This window comes from Brassica rapa, chromosome A01 (assembly GCF_000309985.2).
Source record: "Brassica rapa cultivar Chiifu-401-42 chromosome A01, CAAS_Brap_v3.01, whole genome shotgun sequence".
Taxonomy (NCBI): domain Eukaryota; kingdom Viridiplantae; phylum Streptophyta; class Magnoliopsida; order Brassicales; family Brassicaceae; genus Brassica; species Brassica rapa.
In genome coordinates this window covers 21,221,700-21,244,893 of record NC_024795.2, presented here as the reverse complement: position 1 = coordinate 21,244,893, position 23,194 = coordinate 21,221,700, and the positions used below count along the sequence as shown (strand labels likewise).

The window sequence follows — 23,194 nt, the reverse complement described above, 5'->3', positions numbered from 1 at the left end:
TCTATAACTATCATTGGGCTCTCAAACGGAATGTTAGCAATCAATTTGTTTTAATTTTCTTTACTTGATGAGTTCAACAGGTCTATATTTGTAAAATATATGAACGTCAACATTTTGTCATGTACCAATATTTTGACTTACACCAACATTTTTCCGACTTTTCTCATAATATCACACATCCTCATGTGTGTTAGACTGTAACACTTCTACAGAAACTCTTAAAACAAACAATATATGAAGACTGATGATATTAGTAAATTTCCACCCGTATGTGAGTTGAACGCCGCCCTACTAATTTCAGGTACGTACGAACATGCTTTTTGTAAAAGTTCTTCACATTTTCACCACAAATAAAAACATCCAACCCAAACTTTCAGAATTTTGAACTGTCCAGTAATCACATTTAGGTTTCATGAGAAAAATAAAACATAAAAATGAGCTTACGTTGTACCCCAAATTAATTAATTACCACCAAGCTACTATCCATATCCCCTATTATTTGAGAAGCATTACAACTTCTTTTTGTAGCCACGTGTCATCACTAGGATGATTCTTAGAATCACTAGAGTAATATGTTGGTCCATCTAATTATATAATAATTTTTTTATTAAATTAACCATAAATTCATTATTAATGTTCTTTATAATTTCCTTAAATAAAAATTACAGAATTGCCTAATGCGGCTAAAATATATATGATAATTAATGATTTTGAATAATAAAGATTTGATAAAAAATAGTGTATCTTCTATCATATTTGTTTAATTTTAAACTATTAAAATAAATTAAACAACCATATAATTAAAATCTAGATTTTTCTGTATATGTTATATTTTAAACTTTTAAAAATGATTATAATCTACTAAAACTGTTAAAAGTCTCACATTCAACTTTTGTGATCCATGGTTTAAAATTTTGTTATGAAAAAAGTACAAATGATTACAAAATCATATAATTAAAAAATCTAATTTAAATAATTATCAAGATTAATAAATATATATATATATATAATTTTAAATTAAATTATAAACCATATCAAATACATAAATATTTTAGTTTTAAAATTTAATCTGAACAATATTTTGATAAAAGATTTGAATGAACATTGACAACTTAATTTTTAAAAAAATATACAAATTACTAAAACTATTAATCCCATGAAAATTTTGTTATCAGTAATTTAAGGTTTTTACTATAAAAGATACAAATAATCAAACAATCATATGAGTAGAAAGCATCATTTAATAGACATTAATATTAAAAATTCAATATGTATGTTAATATCATTTAAAATTTAATTACATATCCTATCAAATAGAAAAAAAATATTGTTTGGATTAATAAAATTGATTTAATTATATGTTCGCACCAATTTAATTATATATGTAATAGTTAATGAATTTTAATTATTCAATATATATTTATTATTTCATGTAAAAACATATAATATATAATTATTTATATATATAATGTTCATTCCGCGCAAGGCGGAGATCTTAACCTAGTATTATAATATTTGTACGTTGTGTGATTAAATATAGAGAGCTTCAACCATACCGAGAGTTCTTCACATTTTCACCACAAGCACGGTGCGAATGATGCCATTTTCGGATTTCTTTCCTTCATGGACTAGCGAAAATGGAAAATATATTTTTTTATAGTTTTGAAGTTCTAAAATATCTCAAATTTAAATCTTAAAATCTAAAATTAACGAAGCATCTTCATTCAGAATTAGTTTATGAATCATTTGGTTCACTTTAGATAACTGATCAACTAAATATAAGTATAAAACTTGCTCACCTACAAACTTCATAAGATTTGAGTAGAGCTGAACTAATTCATGAGTTAATAATCTCATTTTCATACTCATGTAGGACATTAATGTTTTTGGATATAGATAGTGAAAGAAATATATTTCGAGTTTTGCGAACATTAAATAATATCTTAACAATAAAGTGCATGCAAATATCTAATTTCAGGAGAAGGAACATAAATATCTTACTTTTCAAACCCTTTTTAGAGTGAGTCAACATTTCAATGTTATGCAAATCATCAAAATCAACGAATGGTAGATCAAAAATAAAATAATGTAAGGACTAGATACACGTGTCGGATTTGTCTGGTTTCACGTGTTGAGCTAATCACATCAGAGGTAATTAAATGTTTAAAATATGATTAACCTAATGAACAATCTACACGTAACCTGCTAATTTTGGATGCTTTAGACACACTCACAAGCGTCGTGTCACTTCCTCAGAGATTTGAAGTCCTCAAAAGCCGATAATGTTTGCACTAAGACAACTATAAGAACGTATAATCTTGTTCCCTAATTAAAAATGGTCCGTGTTTATGAATCAAGCTGTTGCCACGTGTTTTATCTGTACTTTATCACTTTTTATCAGATTTCTCGTTATATGTATATTTTCTGGTAGGTTTTCGTTGTTCCCAATATATTAAATACAGTATATTTTTAGATTTTTGCTGTAGGGTTAATTAAATTGTATAATTCGCCTGATCGAGTATGATGATAAAACATTTTTTTTGGTAAATATGATGATAAAAAAGATGATGATAAAACATTACTACTTATCTTTATTTCAACCTTTTTAACGTCAAAAATGGATATGTAAGATCGACAGTACATTTGTGCGATCAAAACGCGCTTGCAGTTGTCGCGTACGTGTGTTACATATGGATGCGTAGTTTGGGATACAGTGTAAATATTCACGTTGTATCAATATAATATAGGAGTTTGATTATTATATCCAAAAGGTTAATTAAAGTGATGATTATACGGTCTAGTATAGTCTATGTCTATGGTTTTCCAGGTTGGACTGGTTAAGTTGTCGGCCTGATAACGGGACACGATATCACAATTAAAAACACATGTGAGATCTAGTTCATCGATAGAATTTTAGAATATCTCCGACCTATAACACTATTATAGTGATAGTGTTAAGATTACATCAAATATAAAATTATAGTGTTACATTAAAACAATGTAATTTTTAATATTGAATTGGAAAAGTTTAATGTGAAAATCACACTAAATAGTATTTTGGAGTTGAGTTAAAGATGAAAAAAAATTTAGTGTTGAAATCAAAATAAAATAATGTAATCTTGATATTATAATAGTGTTATAGATTGGAAATGGTCTAAATTCTATTAATGAACAAGATATCACATGTGTTTCTAATTGTGATATTGTGTCCTGTTCTAATTGGAGAAGTTTAGCATAAAAACTCTTTTGTTCTGGATAAATTTAATTCTTATTACTGATTTATCATGGTAAATAATACTTATTTATCAGATTCAGTCCCGTTAAATCAAACCCAGGTTCTTCAAGTTTCAGATATTTAAACTCACATAGATATTTATATTTTTTTGTTTGGTTTTATATCGGATTGGGTCCAAGTTCTTAGAACAGTAAAATACACTGAATTCCAAATTATACTATAGATCAGGTATTCAGTACCCATATTGTATCTAAAAATATCTGAATACCAAAAAAAACAAAAAATATATATGTAAAATTTGAAATTTAACCCGAGAACCTAAGAATATATTTTTAACCTCGAATCTAAAACTTAAAAATATTTAAAATATATCAAAAATAACTAAAACATTTAATATATACAAAAAGAAATCCGGTTATTTGGACATCTGACTGAATCTTGGTTAAAACTCAAATTCGAACCAGAACCCAAACCTGTAGATTTAACATAAAAATAACAAATAGGCCGCAAGTGGAATGATATTTTTTGAATAAAATCATTTGAAATATATCATTCCATGCCATTCCATAAATTAGTTGCCAGTTATTATAGAAGTTTTTCAGAACACAATTCCATGCATTCCATTTTTGGAATGAACAGAAAAATTAATATTTTATAAAAATTATTCTTTTTATTCATGATTCTAAACCTTCTTGAATAAATGGAATATGTGATATCTCTATTCTTTTATAATTTCAGTTTCTATTATATTTTTAACATCATTCCAATTTTTCTATTCCACAAAATAATCATTCTTTTTATTCATAATATTCTTACTAGGAATAACCAGTTACACTCATAGATTCTGTAGTATAAACTTGGATTCGAACCAAACATGTATCTTTGGGTCACTACCAGTTTGGATTTTGGATCAACAAATTACCAAAACTAATTATGGATTACAAGGAGCACCTTACACAATTTTTTTGAATTGAGGGAGAGGCATGGAGAACATGCGATTGTCTAGCAATGATGATCTACATAAATATTTGAGATTGTATAATTTATTTTTGAGAAACAGGAAATGCCAAATATATAGATGAATCTATGGTTAACTGGAAGATGAAAGGGGAAAAGACCGAATGAATACAGCATTAAATTTCTATATGTTGTAAAATATTTGAAAAAAAAATCATGATCTGAAAGAAGTTTTTATAAAACCGTTTTTAAAGAAAAATAAAAATTCATTCAAAAATATGAAAAAACTAAAAATGTATGTTTTCATTCTTCAAAAATATGTCAACAATTCCAGTAGCAAAAATTTATATAGTCAAATTTCTTTATGAACTTGATCTTTACTACTCCGCGATTAATACATGTACATTTTCTTGAGTGTGTATATATAGCGTCGCTTTTCAATAGTTTTTGCCAAAAGGATTTATTTGTGCAAACTAAGAAGGGTCTTGAACTCTTGACGAGTGTATACATGCATTAGTACTTATTATCAACCAATCAGAAGAGAACACGAATATATATTAGTTAGTGGCTATTAAATAAAGTCATTGTATATTTTAATAAGAAAAATATGGAGTGACTCATTACCTATAGTACAGAAAATATCTCAGGATTTGCTTTTGGCTCCACCATGTCAAACTATCTAGATGCCAACACAAAGCGCAAATTAAACAATAATTAACCTAACAATAAAGAAAAGGGAATTGTTTTTTAGCCATACAAAAGAGGAAGGAATCCATCATCAAAGTTTATAAAATTGGAATATATAGTAGAAAACCCTTTTGCCTCCTTGCCTCTCATTGCTTTCTCTCTTCTCCATATATATACTTCATCTTCACACCCCCAAAACTCCACAGTCAAAATCTCTCTCTGCATAATTCTCCAAAGTTTAAACATTTCAGTATCCATTTCTCTCTAATCCAAATCACATTTTCCTCTATTGCAAATTCAAATTCAGTGATATTAAGCGAAGTTAAACCCACAAAATTTATTTAAATTGAAACCACATGGATCCTTCATATAGATTCATTAAAGAGGAGTTTCCTAGAGGATTCAATGATTCTCCATCACCACCATCTTCTTATCTCTACACAACTTCCATGGCCCCAAATGATCCAACAACAACACTGAGCTCTCCACAACCAATAGAAGGTCTCCACGAATCAGGCCCACCTCCATTTCTTACAAAGACATATGATTTGGTAGAAGATTCAAGAACCAATCATGTCGTCTCTTGGAGCCAAGCCAATAACAGCTTCATCGTCTGGGATCCAGAATCTTTTTCCATGACTCTCCTTCCCATCTTCTTCAAGCATAATAACTTCTCTAGCTTTGTTCGCCAGCTCAACACATATGTAAGTACTAATCTTAAAGAGATATACTTACTAACTCACAATCAAATGGTGACTGCAACTATATTAGGTCAAAGCTTGATTTTGTGGATTTTTCCATATGGTGCAGTCAAAATTTAAATCGAGTTCTTAGGACTTGGGTTTCTGATTGGTGTTTTTCAGCGTTTTTGAGATCATCAGAGTGGTTAATTAGTGTTAATTATAATATACATGATTGCTTGACGGATTTGTGAGTTTATATATATAAATGCAAGTGGGCATCACTGTTCTCGGAAAACTCTCGAGACTTTATTATACTTTACATCCACTTGTATATTTTGTGTCTTTTTGTTTCGAGATCTCTTGAAACGGAGCTCATTAAAATGTTCAACATTTGTTTGTTAGAAATCTCCAAGGAAAAATCTCTACAACATTGATTGAATGATATGATATGCAACTAATTTGTTTCTCTCTCTATAGTCACGTATAATATATACAGAAATGAAGTATAACTATAAGAAAACTCTTATCTCTAGTTGCATGAAATGCACAAATTAGAAAATGAGATGGCTAGAGTATGTATGGAATGTTTTGGGCTTTGATATTATGTAAGTTGATTAATCCACGTGTGGAGTTGAATCTGATCATAAAATTATATAAATAGGGTTTCAGAAAGGTGAATCCGGATCGATGGGAGTTTGCAAATGAAGGGTTTCTTAGAGGGCAAAAGCATCTCCTCAAGACAATAAGGAGAAGAAAGACGAGTAACAATAATCAAATGCAACCCCCTCAATCTTCCTCTCAACTACAATCTCTAGACAATTGTTGCATAGAAGTTGGTAAGTATGGTCTAGATGGAGAGATGGATAGCCTAAGGCGAGACAAACAAGTTCTGATGATGGAGCTGGTAAAGGTGAGACAGCAACAACAAAGCACCAAAATGGATCTCACACTGTTAGAAGATAAGCTCAAGAAGACTGAATCAAAACAAAAACAAATGATGAGCTTCCTAGCCCGCGCAATGCAGAATCCAGATTTCCTCCAGCAACTCATTGAGCAGAAAGAGAAGAGAAAGAATACAGAAGAAGCAATTGACAAGAAGAGACAAAGACCGATCGATCAAGGGAAAAGACATGTGGTTTGTGTGGAAGATTATGATGATGGTGGTGGTGGTTATGGAAGGTATGGAAAGGATGCTGGATCCTCCTCGGCGTTTTTTGACATGAAACAAGAAACACATGGAGACATGTCAGAGTTAGACAGACTTGCTATGCACATTCAGGGACTTGGAGATCAGTGCAATAAGGAAGATGTGGTACTGGATGTTGGAAAAGGAAATGAAGAAGAACAGCATAAAGAAAGGTACCAGGATGAGAACAACGAGATTTATGGTGAAGGTTTTTGGGAAGATTTGTTAAATGAAGGTCAAAATTTTGATCTTCAAGGAGATGATGAAGAAAATGTTGATGTGCTAATTGAGCAGCTTGGTTATTTGGGTTCTAGTCGACACTAATTAAAAAAAAAGCACTTAGGCATTTAAATCAACTTGTTTACTATTGAATCTTTGGCTTTGTTTCAGTTAGGTGTTTCATGGGACAACTTTTGAACTCGGGTGTTAAGTCATGTTCTTGTTTCTTTTGATGGTTTTAGTTCTTGGAAATAAAATCGTTTCTTTATTTATTAGGGATTTATTATAAGTAATTTTATGTCACGCACAGTTATCCCACAAGTTTTATAACATCTCGTTGATTCTGGAAGTGATTCAAATCTATATGATTAAAAATCACATTTGTTTGGACAGATGAAGCCCTGCCAAATGTGGTCATCGTAGGCGCAAAAAAATTATAGATTTGTGTCAAGATCGACATCTAGGGAATACTATATACCTTTTAGCGATTAAGAAAAGTATGTTTAATGAGATAAAGATGTACTCTTAAAAGAAAATAAATATCAGGTTTTGAGGCTAGTATAAATATGAATCCAAAGAACTATAAATTGTTCATTTGTCTAATCTATATACAAACCATAAACAGCGTATTTGTCTCAGTTGTGTTTTACTCTTTTTTAAAAAAATTCTTCTTTTGAAAGTTAATTCGCATTTGTTCACCACATATCTAATTTTCCCAATAAAATTATCACAATTGTAGACGAGATACATTTGAAGTTAAAATTTCTTATATATTTACACTATGTTAAGTATATTGCATTAGATCAAACGTCAATTCTTTTGAAAGATAAATAAAAATGCAGAATCTCTAAAATTGGTTGTTTTTTTACTGGTGCTAAGTTAAGTCATTTTCTCTGTGAAAAAATAGATGGGAAATTTAAGTGGGACTACTAATTATTATGATGAGAATATGCCAGCATTGAAAATTGGTTTGACTACTTAAATTTCATTAAAATCATTTATCATAAAGTCAGAGTCCAAACACAGCTACCAAATCTAAATTGTTCTTACCTTAATGAATAACCAACTCCTGCTTAGATAACCATACTCCTAACCGTTTCTAGTGGATGCCATATTTTTTATATAAAAAAAAAAGTAATTCCACGAAATTCAAATCTCGCAGGTCTAATAGTTTAGAAAACAACAACTGGTTGTTTAAACCTTTATTGATTCATAAATTATTTATCCATTTATTAATTCGCTCTACTTGTTAAGAAAATGTAATACAACATTTTACCAAAAAAAAAAAAATGTAATACAACACTGAAACACGGCTCGAGCTTTTCATTTTTAACACTTTACTAGAATTTAACCCGTGCTTAAGAAGCACGGGTTTGAGGTTTTTAATCTTTAATAAATTTTAAATCTAGTATAATTTTTTTGTTTCACATTATAACTATTGACTTTTAATGTTTTTATTATTCATTATTTTTATAGTGTGAGATTTGTTTGAAATAGATTTAAAGATGATATGTATGTTTTTAGTAGTAAAGATATTCATTATTAAAAATATATATTTTAATTATTGAACTGTATTAACCAATGTTTTGAAAATCTGATCGGACCGTATGATCGAACCAGTCGGATCCTGACTCGCTCTTCTAACTGGTTTTGAGTTGTGCTAAAAACCGAATTTGAGTTAAATCAGACCTAGTTCAATATAAAACCCAGTTTTTACAAATTCAAGTTAAAAATAAAATAAAAATTGTAAATTTTAATAAGATTTCATCAAAATTTAATATTGTTTTTTACTACATATATAAATAAATTAGTTTTAAAATGGGACATTAATATATAAAAATATGTACATTAATATTAATCCGTTTGTTATAACTATTTTCTTAAGTTATTTTCTGTATTAAGAAAAATGATAATAAAATTTTTAGGTAAAATATCATTGTTAGTTACAATATATCTTTTTGTACATTAAGGAAATTATGAGTTGATGTATGGAATATTACTTTGGCTTAAAAATAGGTTAAATTATATGGTGTTAGTCTAATTAATAGGTCCAAACAACCTTGCATAAGTAGATGTTTTAAGATTGCTTCTCTTTTAATAGTATAGATTTAGTTTTACTTTATACTCCCACTTCGTGGAATATGATAGTGCACCTTAAACCGCTCCATATATTCTTTTGCTATTTCTTTAGAAGCAATTGTTTTTTCTCTCGTGTTGCGGAAATGGCAAGCTATCTACTGGCTTTTGATCTTGTCATAATAATCATTGTCTGAATATTTCCCGAAATAGATAAACCATCAGTTCAATTTTCATTATATCTTAGTTTTACGGATGTAGTTATCAAAATTTTAGCAATATAGAATATAGCGGTAGATAAATAGACAACATGGCAACATATCATTTCTTTTTTTTTTTTTTTGTAAAACGAAGTAAAATAGAGTTTCAGTTGCAACACAATAAAAGATAGAAGTACGATAATAATAGTAAGGGAATTAGTCGAACAGTTGGACTAGTAATACAATTTTATTTAATTAAGAAATTAAAAGAACATTGAAACGAAATTCTTCAAAACAAAGAGATTATATTCAATTAAGAAATGTTTATTTTATTTTCAAAGCACTATATAACCGTCTCTAAGGCATTATTTGGGGTATCTAAATTATATTTCTCAAAATATAAACACAAATTATATTATTATAGGCAATTTTGACATAAGGTTCTAAGGTTTTAAAAACTTGTTAATAAAATATAATGACAATCTAGTAATGTTTTGGAACCGAAATGACATGAGTTTACTCTCGGAGATGCATAATCTTAACTTGGTACCGAAACTAACGATGAAAGAGATATCAAACAATTGTGAGCCTGTTTGAAAGAAATCTATAGAACAACATATGATATGGACAATGTAATCAATGACATTCGACAGTGCACATAATAACGCTTTACAGGATAAGATTCTGACTAGTGTCCCGACTCCACTACTGAGTGTAAACTGGCTAGCTAGCCAGCAACAACTTGTAGACCAATTATTGAATAGCCTCGATCCGCAATAACATGATTAGGTTATGTGACTTCTGTATGTCCAACGATTATGCACCATAATATATGTTAAATACATATTTTTTTTTGACTAAATGTTAAATACATATTTTAATAAGTAATACAGATATATTATATGTATGGTTGAAAATAATAAAATCTAGCTACCACACAGATCACGAATCTAATATTATAAATCCTTTGAATCTAAAATGGATTAACAAACAATACCAAAATGGTAAATCGGGGGATGAATCATGATTATTATTAATATTAAGGAATGGACAAAAAGGGAAAAGGAAGCGACAATGGTAAGTGGAAGTCACGTAAAATCTGTTTCATTAGTTGTCTGTTGAATTTAAGATTGCGTATGCACGTGCTCTACTGTTTTTCTCATGACTTACTGGTCAGTTTGCTCCATATGTCGCCCTTCATTGCTACAAAAATAGAGATAACATTTAGAGTCTTTTTAACTTGATTTTGCCCATAACAGATTCACACACTTCTTTTGAAATAGATGAATTTTACAGATCATGTAACAAACTCTTTATTGGTCTCACGTGAAACATATAAACTATCAAATTCATTAGTAAAAAAATTAAACTTATAATTATTGTCATACAAAATGAGGACAATCCAGCAGACCATAACTAATCCTTCTTTTCCAATATGCATTATCGCTTAAAACAAAACAAAAAAATCAAGAATTTTTTTCTCCCTTCAAATGATCTTTTAAATTTTGTGTAAGTACCATAGCCTACTGATTAAAGTTTAAAGATTTCTACACTCAAGTCTGAGATTACGGAAGAAAGGCTTACAAGAAATCTTCAACATGGTGTAAGTAAAGTTGGTCAGACATGGATCTTCGAAGGACAGCTCAAGTGATGTAGTTAGGCGTAGATTCTCATAAGACAAGTGTATTGTCGGTTATCGAATCGCTTATGTAATATTTCTCATAATTATAGTATCAAAACCTCTAAAGCCATGTGTACTTCTTTTCTTTCATAATTTAGATTTATCCTACTAAATTTCAACATTCAAGATACACAAATTCAAAGAACAAGTTTTTTAGATAATTTATTTTTTATTTTTCGGCAGAACTTTACTTGATCTATATTGTTCTGGCCTAACCTTATAGACTTAGATAAGATGTAGCCATAGTTCGTTTGGGTGATGGGTTTGTCGATCCGATAGTGATTTCTTCATCCATCGTGTTCTCTTCTCAATATGATGATGTAGTTGTAATTGAAATTACATCAATGATGTGAGTTAACAAACCGGTTCATACATCATTTAAGAAAATTTTGAAACCGAAAGGGATTAACTTTACACCAATCACTACAAGTCGTTCGTAATGGTGACTCGAGTAAAAGCAACTTCTGTAGGTTTTGTTCCTCCCATTTTTAATACTCCCTCTGTTTTCAAATATGGTAGTTTTAGCAAAAAGAGTTTGTTTCATAATATAAGTAATTTACATATTTTAATACACTTTTTTCATTTATTGGATATTGTGTGACCAATAAAATAATGTTAAATTTTTTATAATTGGTTAAATTAATTGATTAAATGATATATTTTTTAAATAACAACTTTCTAAATATTTGTGCTTTTAAGTAAAACTACTTATAATTAAAAACAGAGGAAGTATTTGTTCCTTCCGATTATTATTCTCCCTCTGGTCCGCTTTCTTGGTTCTTTGCGTTGGTGCTTGATCACACTTATTTTTGTTCGGGGGATTGCTTTGTTTCAGATTTTATGTTTCTATTTTTCTTTTTACTTGTTCTCGCCAAGACACTTTATGGTACAATGAGGTAAGTTAGTTTTCGTTCTTGATCTCCTTTCAGCTCTAGACCTCTATTGAATTAGTGTTACTATGGGATTTTGTTTTCTCAGTGATAATGGAGGTTTTAGGTTTAAATTTTTTGTTGTGCTCTAGTTTCTTATTTTTAGTTTGGTTATTAATTATAATTTTAATAGTAAAATAAATATATAATTCGTAAAAGAAATAATAGAAAATAGTAAAAATAATAAAATGATGAAAGTTTATGCTATTTTTAGTTGGGAATAAATTAAATATTTAAAAATTTATTTATATTATTTTATTTATTTTAAAAATTTTAATGACCACTAAAATAGATTCTCAAACTATAATGATACTTAGTGTGAGAAGGATTAGATAGTGCACAATTAGAAAGTGATGAGATAAATTGTAATAATCGAAAAGAAAAAAGATCTAAAATACAAAAAGAAAAAACATATGGACACATGTCAATAAACCTCTCTTCCAAATGTCTTAAGAAGAGAACAAAATCTACTATATATATATATAGACTAGAGGTTGGTCCGCCCTACGGGCGGGAGAGTTTACACTAAAACTATTTTATATTAAAATGTTTTTAAACTTTGTAAAATATTTGAAAATTTACTTTATATTAAAAATAATATATATAATATGTTATTATTCTAAGATCAAATTGTAAATTGTATTAAATTTTGTTGGTTTGATTTATAAAAAAACAACTAACATTATTTTTGTTAGAGAACACAAAATTTGTAAATTAAAAAAAATGGAAAATGTAATGATTTATATTTTTCCTATTTGATTTATATTTCAGTTTGATATATTTAAAGAAAATCTAAAGTAAAATTAACTAATATTTTTTTAGAGTATCAAATTTTAATATTATTTCAATAAATAATTTTCTCATGATAATAAATTAATACACCCACATCCAAGCTAAATCAACTATAATGTGATAAATTATAAAAGTTCTATTTTAAAGTAATATATTAATATTTTTAATAATTTCATAAATAATAATTAGTACATATTATGTAACACCAACTGATGTTTTATAATATATGTTTGTTTCAGTTTATATTCGATTGTCAATTTATAGTGAAATTTTCTTTAATTTTGAGTGCTTTACTAATTACGTTTTGTGAATAATTGCATTGTTTCTTGTAGAAAATAATCGCATTCTGTTGATTGGAATTAAAAATACCTCATTCTAAGCCTAGTGGCATTCATGTTGCCCTCACATACCATGCTCTGGTGGTTTACAATAAACTCTTGAGGTATGTAATATATTGGGTAGATAGGTATTTAGTTGCAGGTGGATCAAAGTTTGAGGGAAGCCGGTTTAAACATAAGATGTAAGTATTGTATGCGTATAAATATAATAAGCCCGCTTGGTGATTCAATATGTTAACATATATACATTTTTTTTATGCATGACATATTGGATATTGAAGTCTGAGCCTAACATAGTAACATGGATTCAAGTCAACGCCTAACAAAGCAAATAGTTGCTAGATTAATAAAATTGGACACATTTGAGGGACCAGAAAGTTTATGAGCTTGAAATAAAATTATATTAAAGTTAACTGAAATATGAAAACACGTTTAAGCAATGTGGAGACGAAATGAAAAAAAGAAAACCAGCTGCTGTTTCATTATTTTAAAAGCTGGGGTTGTGGAGAAAAAGTGAATTCTCTCGGATCTTAAGCCATGCTGGACTTTCTTGGTTGCGTTGAAGCCAGGTGAGAGCAAGATTTTGGTGGGTGATTTATCACATACACTTGGGCTACCAGTTGAGTCAGCTGCATTGTCAGTCACCAACGCTGGGTCTGGAAGTCACTGATGCCACTCCAGGCATATCGTCACCAGATCCACCGTTGCCTCCCTTTTATGACAGAACCATTGTGGTTATCTTGATGGTCAACTAATAAGGTTCGAGTTTGCTATGTTAGAAACTTACACATCAATGAAGTGAGGATAGGAAGACGCTGACGTTCATTGAAAATGCGAGAGATGGTAAACGTCTTATGCTTGGAAGAAAATTGTAAGGTGACAACATTAGCTGGAAAGTTTATGTAGTGTCCACAATGTCGATGAACTTTGGGAGATGGCTTTCCTTTGGGTTCTCAATATCTGCAACCTAAATGACGGATGCAGTGTTTTCTATTGAGATAAAGATTAGAAACAGTGGTTTGTCAATGTAAAATGTGCAGACATAATATTACCAAGATATGACCAGCTTCAGTTGCTCCAACGTGTGTTCGTATGAAAACTCGTCACCTTCCCGGTGCTAAGGAACTCAATTTCATGTTTTGTAAATATGTCAGCATTTTAAACAAATTTTGGAAAGCTGCAAAGGTATTAATCGAGAGAGCTGGTATACCAGAGATGCATAGGTGATAACACATTCCAAATATATCTTTGCAAAACCACGACTGAACGGAGCAGCTCCTGGGTTAGTGTCGGCATTAGACTCCAACCTAATGCATTGTACGGTGGTATTTTGAACTGATGAAATGTTAAAAAAGTATGGTATACCTTATCAATTACAAAATGGATAATGTCAAATATACGTACCTCTGAAAATAACTCTTGCCAGCTGCTGTATGTTTGTAAAAGTAGACATGGGCGCTAGATGTGGTGTTAAGGAATAAAGACATGCATATCACGTGGGTGATCAGTTAAAGAGAGTTGAAGAGATGGTTTGTTATGCAGTTCAAGTAAATAAAAACCTTATTTAATAAGAAACCCAAGAAAAGCTGAGACTTGAGACAAAGTACCTGTTATTTGCTTGGCTTGGGACTTCGTAAGCTTTGCTCCAAAACCTGAGAAGCCATGTTAGTAGATGTACACCATTGAATCATGAGCATCCTCTTTAATATAATCATGGGAACAAAAACAGTAACAACTGAGCAGGGCAGTGCTTGACATTTGATGGCCCGCAAGCAAAAAAAAATAGTTGACCCAGTATCTCAAGAAGTGTAAGAAGTACTGAAAATGCAACAGCTTAGATATGAATCCAACACCTGTAGATCTAAAGACTATTGTCCGTTAAAGTGGCCCCTAAAGTAAATTTATCTAGTTTGGCCATGAAGCAGATGCTTTATTAGCTTCTACTCAAGCACGGCTCTTGAACTGAGAAACTAATATTAACTTGGAAAAGAGAAACTATTCTCACATACCTTCCAAGAAGTTGACAATATCTGATAATGAAATTTTGTTACAAACTCATGATCATGTTCTTCTACCCAAGTACACTATATGAACCTATTATTTTTTATAAAAACGGAACCAAATTTGTTAGTTTATTGGTGTCTGGTTGTGTTACTGGTCAAAAACTCGAAATAGAATTATAATCATTGTCAATTACCTTTTGTCAACACCAGTTCTTGCCATGAAACTGCTATGTCCATGGACCTTGTTTTTAAGATGAGGATTGTGGAGACGAAGCATGGGACGTTTCATTCTACTGAGGTCGAACCCTTCACTGGAATCAGTTCCAACTCCTTTTGGAACCCAGAGAGGTTTGGACTTTATTCTTTCCTCTTCATGGTTTTCTGGATTTTTATTTGTAGATAGTGTTATCGTGGGAGTTGTGAGCGTCATATATAATAGAGAAGCATGAGAAGCCGAAGTGATTGTCAGCATATATTGTAACTATATTGAATGGAAGAACTATTGATGTAGATAGTGGGGAATAGGAGATTAAGGCACTGAAAATTGATAACGACAAAAACGTTGGATGAGGAAAACCGGAAAAGACGGCAACTGGAACATTTGTGAAAGAGTGTAGGGCTTGAAAATGGTGGACCTTGTGAAAGAAAAGTGGCTAAGATCAATTAACAAATAAATAGTTTTAATGGCCCAATAAATAGAGATGCCAGGTGTATTTTTTTCCCCGAAGGAGTGAAAAAAATGCAACTTTATTAGTTAAGAGATGTCGGATAAAATAACTAATCCTTTTTTCTTTCATTTTCCTTAGCATACACTAACCAAAAATATTTCCAAGTGGATTCAGAAAATAAGGCTTTCTAATAGAAGTAGATGGCCCAGTTGGCTCATGTACTTTATTGCATTACATATTTACCTTTTTTTTCTTAGACTATCTCTAATGTATATATCCAATTTATATCTCTATTTTTTACTTCAATATAGAGGAACTCTAAAATGAAATTAGATTTTACTCCAATGTATTACTACATTTTTTATTCCAAAAATAAAATATTCTATTTTGCTATTAAAACCTTATAATTAATTATAAAATTTAAAATTGAGCCCGTTTATTTTATAATTATGAAATTAATTTTAATTAAATATTCACTAAATAAATAATTTACATTACATCACAAACAAATAGTATTTTGCATGTAACAATCACCATTAATGTATTTTTCTATCGATTAATCTATTTCGAAGTGAAAATGAGATTTTTTAAAAATGAGATTTTTTATATTTAATATCTCTAAAACAACCAAGAAACTTTTGGAACCAAATTTTGTTATCATTTTATATTTGGAAATATGAGGGTGGAGTTTTATCTTCCATCTCTCAAGAATAAAACTACAAAACACAATTGCTAAAAGATTCAAAACCGAACTAAAAAAGTTCAATAATCAAATTAGTTTGGTCCTCATATTTTATGTATATTTTTCTAAAATATGTATATATAAACTAACAAAATGAAAATTTTGAAGCAAAAATATATGCGGCATTGTTTATTCTATTTTTACAAGTTGTTACATATGTTATATCTAACAAGAATATATTATATATTATAGTTAATTACATTTTGAATAAACACATAATAAATTGATAACAAAAATATATAGTTATAAAAATATACACCTTAAAACTTGGAACGTTATATTAAACTTTAACAAATGTTAGTTTACACTAAGTTTTTGTCATTGATAAAGCAATAATTAAAAATTTGAAGGTTATATCCAAAAATAATAATTATTGTTATATTAAAAAGTATAGAGTAAAAAAATTAATATTCAAAATATTTTTTATAAATAAAAAATTCAATTCTAAAATAGAGTAAAAATGAAGTTACTCTAAATATATAATTATCTCACCTATTATTCTATTTTAAAGTGAAAACTAGAGTGGACTAAAAAATTTTTTACTAAAAAATAGAGTTTATAGTTGAAAATAAAGTGGGATTGGAAATGCTATTTAGACCATTATTGTTTTCTTGTTCTGTTGACTCTCGCATCTTTTGGACCTATTGTCAGTTGTCCTACTTGAAAATTAGAATTTGGTGAGAGTAAGTTATTATCTCAACTTATATATACTAGATCTTTTATCCGCGCCCTGCGCGGATTGTTTGTTATAATCAAACTTATATTTAATCATTTATTTATGTTTATTTTAAATAATTTATAATATTATTTATGGAGTGAGTTTTTTCATCTTCTAAACTTTCACTTTAAAATGTAGAGCGGCTAAAATATTTATTATTCTTAATGAATAATTAGATTTGTTAATATATAATTAACCATAAAATTTTTAAAATATTAATTTGATAATTATCATTGTCCAAAACTAAATTATACTGTGTTACAAAGTCTTTATTAACTTTAATAAATAATTAAATTTGTTAATATATACTTAACCATAAATTAGAAATGAATTTTATTGATTTGATAATTATCATTATATATAGTTTGTATTGTGTTATCATTAAAAAATATTTTACATCATATATTTTTTAATATTTTTTCAAAAGAGATAAATCTCTATACAGATTGTATATAATTTTATACATGGATGTTTTCAAGTTTTTACGTGATAAAAGATATTTTTTTGTGATATTAAAAAACTGGATATTTAATTCTTACTAAATATTTCAAATGCATTTCAATTTATTTTACGTGATAAAAATACTTATGTTATGATGAAAATTTTGTAGATATAAAAAATTTGTTGTTTAATTTATTATTAAATATTTAGAACGTATGAACAATAACTTATTCTAATGGGATTTGAATTGATAATGTATTTGTTTCTAAGACTTTGGGAACGTGTTTAATGAATAGACGTGTTCAATTTCAAAACGTGAATAAATGTATCAATCCGAGAAGTGTACAAACTTAATTCAAACGTCCACTATATCCACTATTTAATACAACTTCTATTACCTTTTCTCAAACTTCTAAAAATTACCAAACGCTTTCCAAATCCGACTTCATCTTCTTCTATAGAATGATGATTCGTAGTGATAAGATTGATCCTGAGAAGCTGAGTTTTACAAAGATATAAAAATACAACTGGTTCTAATCGTTTTGCTTCGTTCTATTAAAATTTGACTGAATTGGTTTAGTAATGTTTTAAACACTCCACTATGTAACAATAACAAAGAAGCATTTTGGCAGGAAAATAGATTTCTGGTTTCAAAATCGAAGAATCATTAAGCCATCTGACACTACAATATGCTTATAGTCTTTTGAGAGAAAGGATTCCATTTCTTAAAACCAATCAACCGGAAAAACAAAGAAGAAACAAAACTCTAAGCTTATATTGTATGAATCTACCAATTGATGTCTCTAAACTCTAACTCATTGGTCTCCAATATTTCAAGCAGAAGAGGCGACCCATGCTAAGCAGTCCCTTGATTTTCCCAAGAGTGATTATGTCTATCGACATCTCAACCACCGCAAAGAAAAGTGTAGCCATGTGCATCGAGGAAGTGAAAGAGAGTCACAATCACACCTAATCAAGGTCAAAACGCAGCTGTATTTTGGTATTGACAATGAGCCTAGAGGTAAAAGAAAAGGTTTATAGCAGAACATGTAATAATGTGGATGAGTCTTTGTTGTGGAAGACCAATACTTGTGTGAATCGAACATAAGAAAGCCAAAGAGAGCACTGAAGAGACTCGCACACAAGCCTTTGACGCGAAGGAACTTTGTTTCTTGATTCTAAACACAGGAGCCGGATTCATATGTGTACCTGCTTGATTTGGAATGGACAGAAGCCTTTGTCACTGAACAGAACAACTCAAACGTTAATTCAAGACTTAGACCACGTGACCCTCTCAGCTGTATGCGCGATTGTCTTTTGTATCAGCTAATTAACACCAGACTCTGTTTGTTAATCAAATGACAGTTATGACTAAACCGGTGTAGGGAGATGGCTACAGAGTTCGGTTTTGACATGCACAGGTAAAATTGTACCTTCACTGCCTTGATGTTCCGCAGTTATTGTACCTCTGATGAGATCATCATCTTCGAGCTGTTTCTTCAGATTTTCAAGGTCGTGGTCCTCCGCCCCTCCAAATCCTATACATATTGGCTTCACATACTTGTTGGTAACTGGAAGCTTCCGAGTAAGCCCTTCAGGAAATGTATCGATACACCACAAAATCGAATTAGAGTATTGTTGGAAGAAGACTTAAAACTTCGATACATTATCACATATTAAAGGTCCAGAGAGTCCCATATCTAAAATACCTGAACTTGAGGTATCTTTTGTGATAGCCTTGTCATTTTTATCGTCAACCACACTTATAAAAAGTCATAAAATACACAACTAATTATAAATCATGTAATATTACTTGATGAAAATTCGATAAGTAAGGTTGTATTGTGATAACTGCTTCCCATAACGAACATGAGTTCTTATCTTCTGTACAAAACACAAAGTCATTCACCAAAACTTAATCTGGAATTTTACCAAACTATGACATTAGTCTGGCATCCACTTGCAAGAGATAGAGAGTTGTTTCAGGTTACCTTCATGAATTCTCCATGGAGATCCGTAAGAAGCTTTTGTATCTATCTACATCACAAGATTATAGATTAATCCAAAGACACAGAGAATATTTGCAAAGTGTATTTCTGTTTCCTTTTATATACTACGTTCTGTGCTTCATGAAATAGAAAGCCAAGTAACAACCTGAAAAAGAAGACATATGCAAGCGAGTTATTTTTGATCACAGTAATGAACATTAGGCAAAGATTAAAAAAGTGAAAGAAATTGACTGGAGGCTGAACAGAGGACGAATTTGGAATCTTACTTTAGTTGCTGTTGAATCTCCGGGGCTGAAACTCTAATGCTGAGCTTCGTGTTTGTGTTTGTATCGTAATCTGTGTGTATTGGCCCATAATTATGTATACTAAGAGCGTACGATTTCAAAGTCAATCTCTCCGGTTTGAACTCGAAACAAAATCTCCCAGAGTCGATCTCATCCTCCCAGCCAAGTAAATCAAAAACATCACTGCGAAACAAAAGTCCCATGTTGTATCTTGTCGCCCTTCAAGCCGGGGTTGAAGAACTCCGGCACCGGACGATACAGCCTCAACGCAGCCGATAAAGCCTCTTTAAGAAGACGAAGCGAGCCCAAAGAAGTGAGAGCTTACGATTGTGAAATCCATTTTCGGGTTTCAATTCCGAACAATAACCTCCTCTCCCCAAGTCGATCTCATCCTCTCCGCATATTAAATTGAAAACATCACCAACAGGCAACAGCATGGTTGAAGAAAACATTGAAGGCTTTATGAGAGCACATTGAAGTACCAGCACTCTCATCGGGGACGTTATGCGGGATGAGTTGGGGAGAGAAAGAGAATCGACAAAGAGATCGGGATGAGTTTGGGGGAGGAAGAGAATCGACAAAGAGATCGAGAACGGTGATTAGGGTTAGTGATTTTGATATTTCAGAGAGGACAGCGATATAACCCGAACCGTATCAAGAGATGGGTAATGGGCTGCGACCAATATGGTATGAAGAGAGGCTCGGGAGAGATGGGTCATACGGGCCACGTAGGTGACAAATTTTTTTAAAATTGCAAGCCCACAAAAATGACATGGCACTTTGGTTGGTCCTGAATATTTGTGCACATGTGGATAGCCTTATGAAGCTCAAATTTAGCTTCTTTTATATAGTGGGATATATATATTTGGCTCAACAACTCTCTTCATTAACCAACTTAAATCATCCTTACAGAGGCATATCAGCCTCTAACACTGATCTTAACCAAACAGGCTGAATAGAATACAACTTGGAAAAACAAGACATAAATGTCAAAGACTCATTTGCTATCCTATCAGCTACTTTATTGCTACTCCTATTACAACACTCCACCTTGTACGTTGGGTTCAAAGTCAAAGAGTTGGAGATGTCTTGTATGATCGGCTTTAGCTTGGGCCAAAGAGCATCCTCTACATTAATCATTTTGGATATCTCCAAAGAATATGTCTCTATTATCACCTGTCGATATCCAAAACTTGCCATAGTACGTAAGCCCATCTTATAGCTGCAGCTTCCACTTCAATTGGTGATCCCAACGTTAATATCCTCTACCACAAGAGCTTTTCATGGTGATCTCTACTCACCCATCTCACACCGTATAATTCATTATCTTTCTTCCACGCCCCATCAGTATTACATTTGATCTAGTCATGCGGCGGAGGCTTCCATCTATCAGCAGTAGGCGCTCTTGTTGGGTTTTTAACCACACTAACTTCCACCTCTTGTCGGGACTTCCATTCCTCCATGTCCTCTCTCGCTTTTTTCACTGTACTTAAAGCATTATAGTCCTTGCCTTTGAACAAAAACTCATTTCTATTCTTCCAAATTCTCCATAAAAGCCAGAGACTAGGAGATCATGAGCTTCTTCCTTTGGATATTCATAGTTCAAATTTATTAACTAATGAACATTAGAGTAGAGAGAATCTGACATTTCACCACCCGAAGGTGCATGGATAGGAGATATCGCCTGCACCAGTCTCGCATAAGGACACTTGAAGAGGAGATGATTCACTATTTCATCTGCCATTGCGCAGCGGCCACAACTTCCGTCTCTTGACATAAGGAGTTGATGAGACATCTCCACAGAAAATGTTGCACTTTTGGGCTTGTATCCAGCTTCCACACTTGTTGGTATAGACCATCGAGGCTTGGTTGATTCATTTCCTTTTGTCTTTCTGCTGCATTCAGTATGTTCATTTGAACCCAGTACCCGGATTTGACTGTGTAATACCCCTATCTTGTGTAGTCCCAACTTATATTTAGTGTTTGTGTATTAAATTTTGAGTTTTATATATGTTCTTTGTGTTTTCAAACAATTAGATAATGTAAATGGATTATTTTGTGTATACCCAATTATAAATACACTTCGCTATTCAATGAATACTAAATGTAAACAGTTGGTGAAATAGTGTATACTAGGTAGTAATCCGCACGGAATAAAATAGTATATTAGATTATTTATCCTCCTATACATTAAAAGAGAAGTCATTTTAGTGATTTCTGCTGACATGGCATTAATATAGAGATTCTCAGAAAAATTGTTATAATTCTATTGGTCGATTTTTTTGAATTTTATTTTTCATTTATTTTAATCAATCGCTTATGTAGACAAGCCCAAAACTATTATCGATTTCGTTAAGCCCATATATAGCTAGGGGATAATAATTATTAATTTAGTTTAGCATTGGGTAAGATTTAAAACTAAGACAAATATTAAAAACTTTCCTTATTATTCAAACAGTAAACTTGCGCATGTTGATATCATATTAATTACATTTGCTTAGAAAATATTATAATGTTTCTAATTAGTAGGGGTGGGCGTTCGGGTACCCGTTCGGGTTAGGGTCGGGTATTTTGGATTTTCGAGTATTTCGGTATAGAGGTGTAGAACCCGTTCGGGTATTTCTGTACTTCGGGTCGGGTTCGGGTATTTTTAGTTCGGATTAGGTTATTTCAGATCGGGTTCGGATATTTAGATTTTGAAAAAAAAATTAAAATTTTCATTTCTCAAGTTTCTTATATTTAAAAATATAACTTTCAGTTAACTAATTTTTTATTTTTAATAGATTGAATGGTTAATAGATTTAGACATAAAATTTTAAAACTAAAAAGTCATTAATTTAGTTATTTTTAAAAAAAAATTGGATGTAATTTTTTGTTAATTTTTTAAATAAAAAACTTGACATGCATTTTCGGATCGGGTTCAGGTGCCATTTCGGATATCGGGTAAAGTGCCCACCCCTACTAATTAGGCTGTTTGTTTTTAATAACTTACCTTTCTAATATGGATTACTTGCGTAAGTTGAAATTATTAAATATGCAAATAACTTATTGACAAAATTTGTTTTAATAACTTACCTTTCTAATATGGATTACTTGCGCAAGTTGAAATCATTAAATATGTAAATCACTTATTCACAATATGGATTACTTGCGCAAGTTGAAATCATTAAATATTATCGATTTAGTTTACCCTTGGGCAAGATTTAGAATTAAGACAAATATTAAAAACTTTCCTTATTATTTAAATGGTAAACTTGTGCATGTTGATATCATATTTATTACATTGCTTATAAAATATTTTAATGTTTCTAATTAGGTTGTTTGTTTTGAATAACTTACCTTTCTA

General features: G+C 30.7%; 2 protein-coding genes across 4 annotated transcripts; one reads left to right on the top strand and one right to left on the bottom strand.

The window, feature by feature from the left end:
- The first annotated feature begins 1,335 nt into the window (after positions 1–1,335).
- LOC103834305 (heat stress transcription factor A-6b) lies at positions 1,336–12,334 on the top strand. Its single transcript, XM_009110384.3, has 2 exons — positions 1,336–5,583; positions 6,224–12,334. Exons 1-2 carry the CDS (start codon positions 5,236–5,238, stop codon positions 7,070–7,072), a joined length of 1,197 nt encoding a protein of 398 aa, XP_009108632.1. The 5' UTR covers positions 1,336–5,235; the 3' UTR covers positions 7,073–12,334.
- Positions 12,335–13,303: 969 nt separating this feature from the next.
- LOC103834296 lies at positions 13,304–22,476 on the bottom strand. Of its 3 annotated transcripts, XR_004449029.1 has the most exons (6): positions 15,181–22,476; positions 14,993–15,077; positions 14,591–14,635; positions 14,388–14,441; positions 14,194–14,290; positions 13,304–13,695 (listed from the first exon to the last, which is right to left on the bottom strand). XR_004449029.1 is itself a non-coding variant. In XM_033274385.1 (5 exons), exons 1-5 carry the CDS (start codon positions 15,456–15,458, stop codon positions 13,621–13,623), a joined length of 549 nt encoding a protein of 182 aa, XP_033130276.1. In that variant the 5' UTR covers positions 15,459–22,470; the 3' UTR covers positions 13,304–13,620. The 3 variants fall into 3 exon arrangements, 1 of the variants encoding a protein (XP_033130276.1); XR_004449028.1 differs by having other exon boundaries at positions 14,993–22,468; XM_033274385.1 differs by lacking the exon at positions 14,993–15,077 and having other exon boundaries at positions 15,181–22,470.
- Positions 22,477–23,194: the final 718 nt, after the last annotated feature.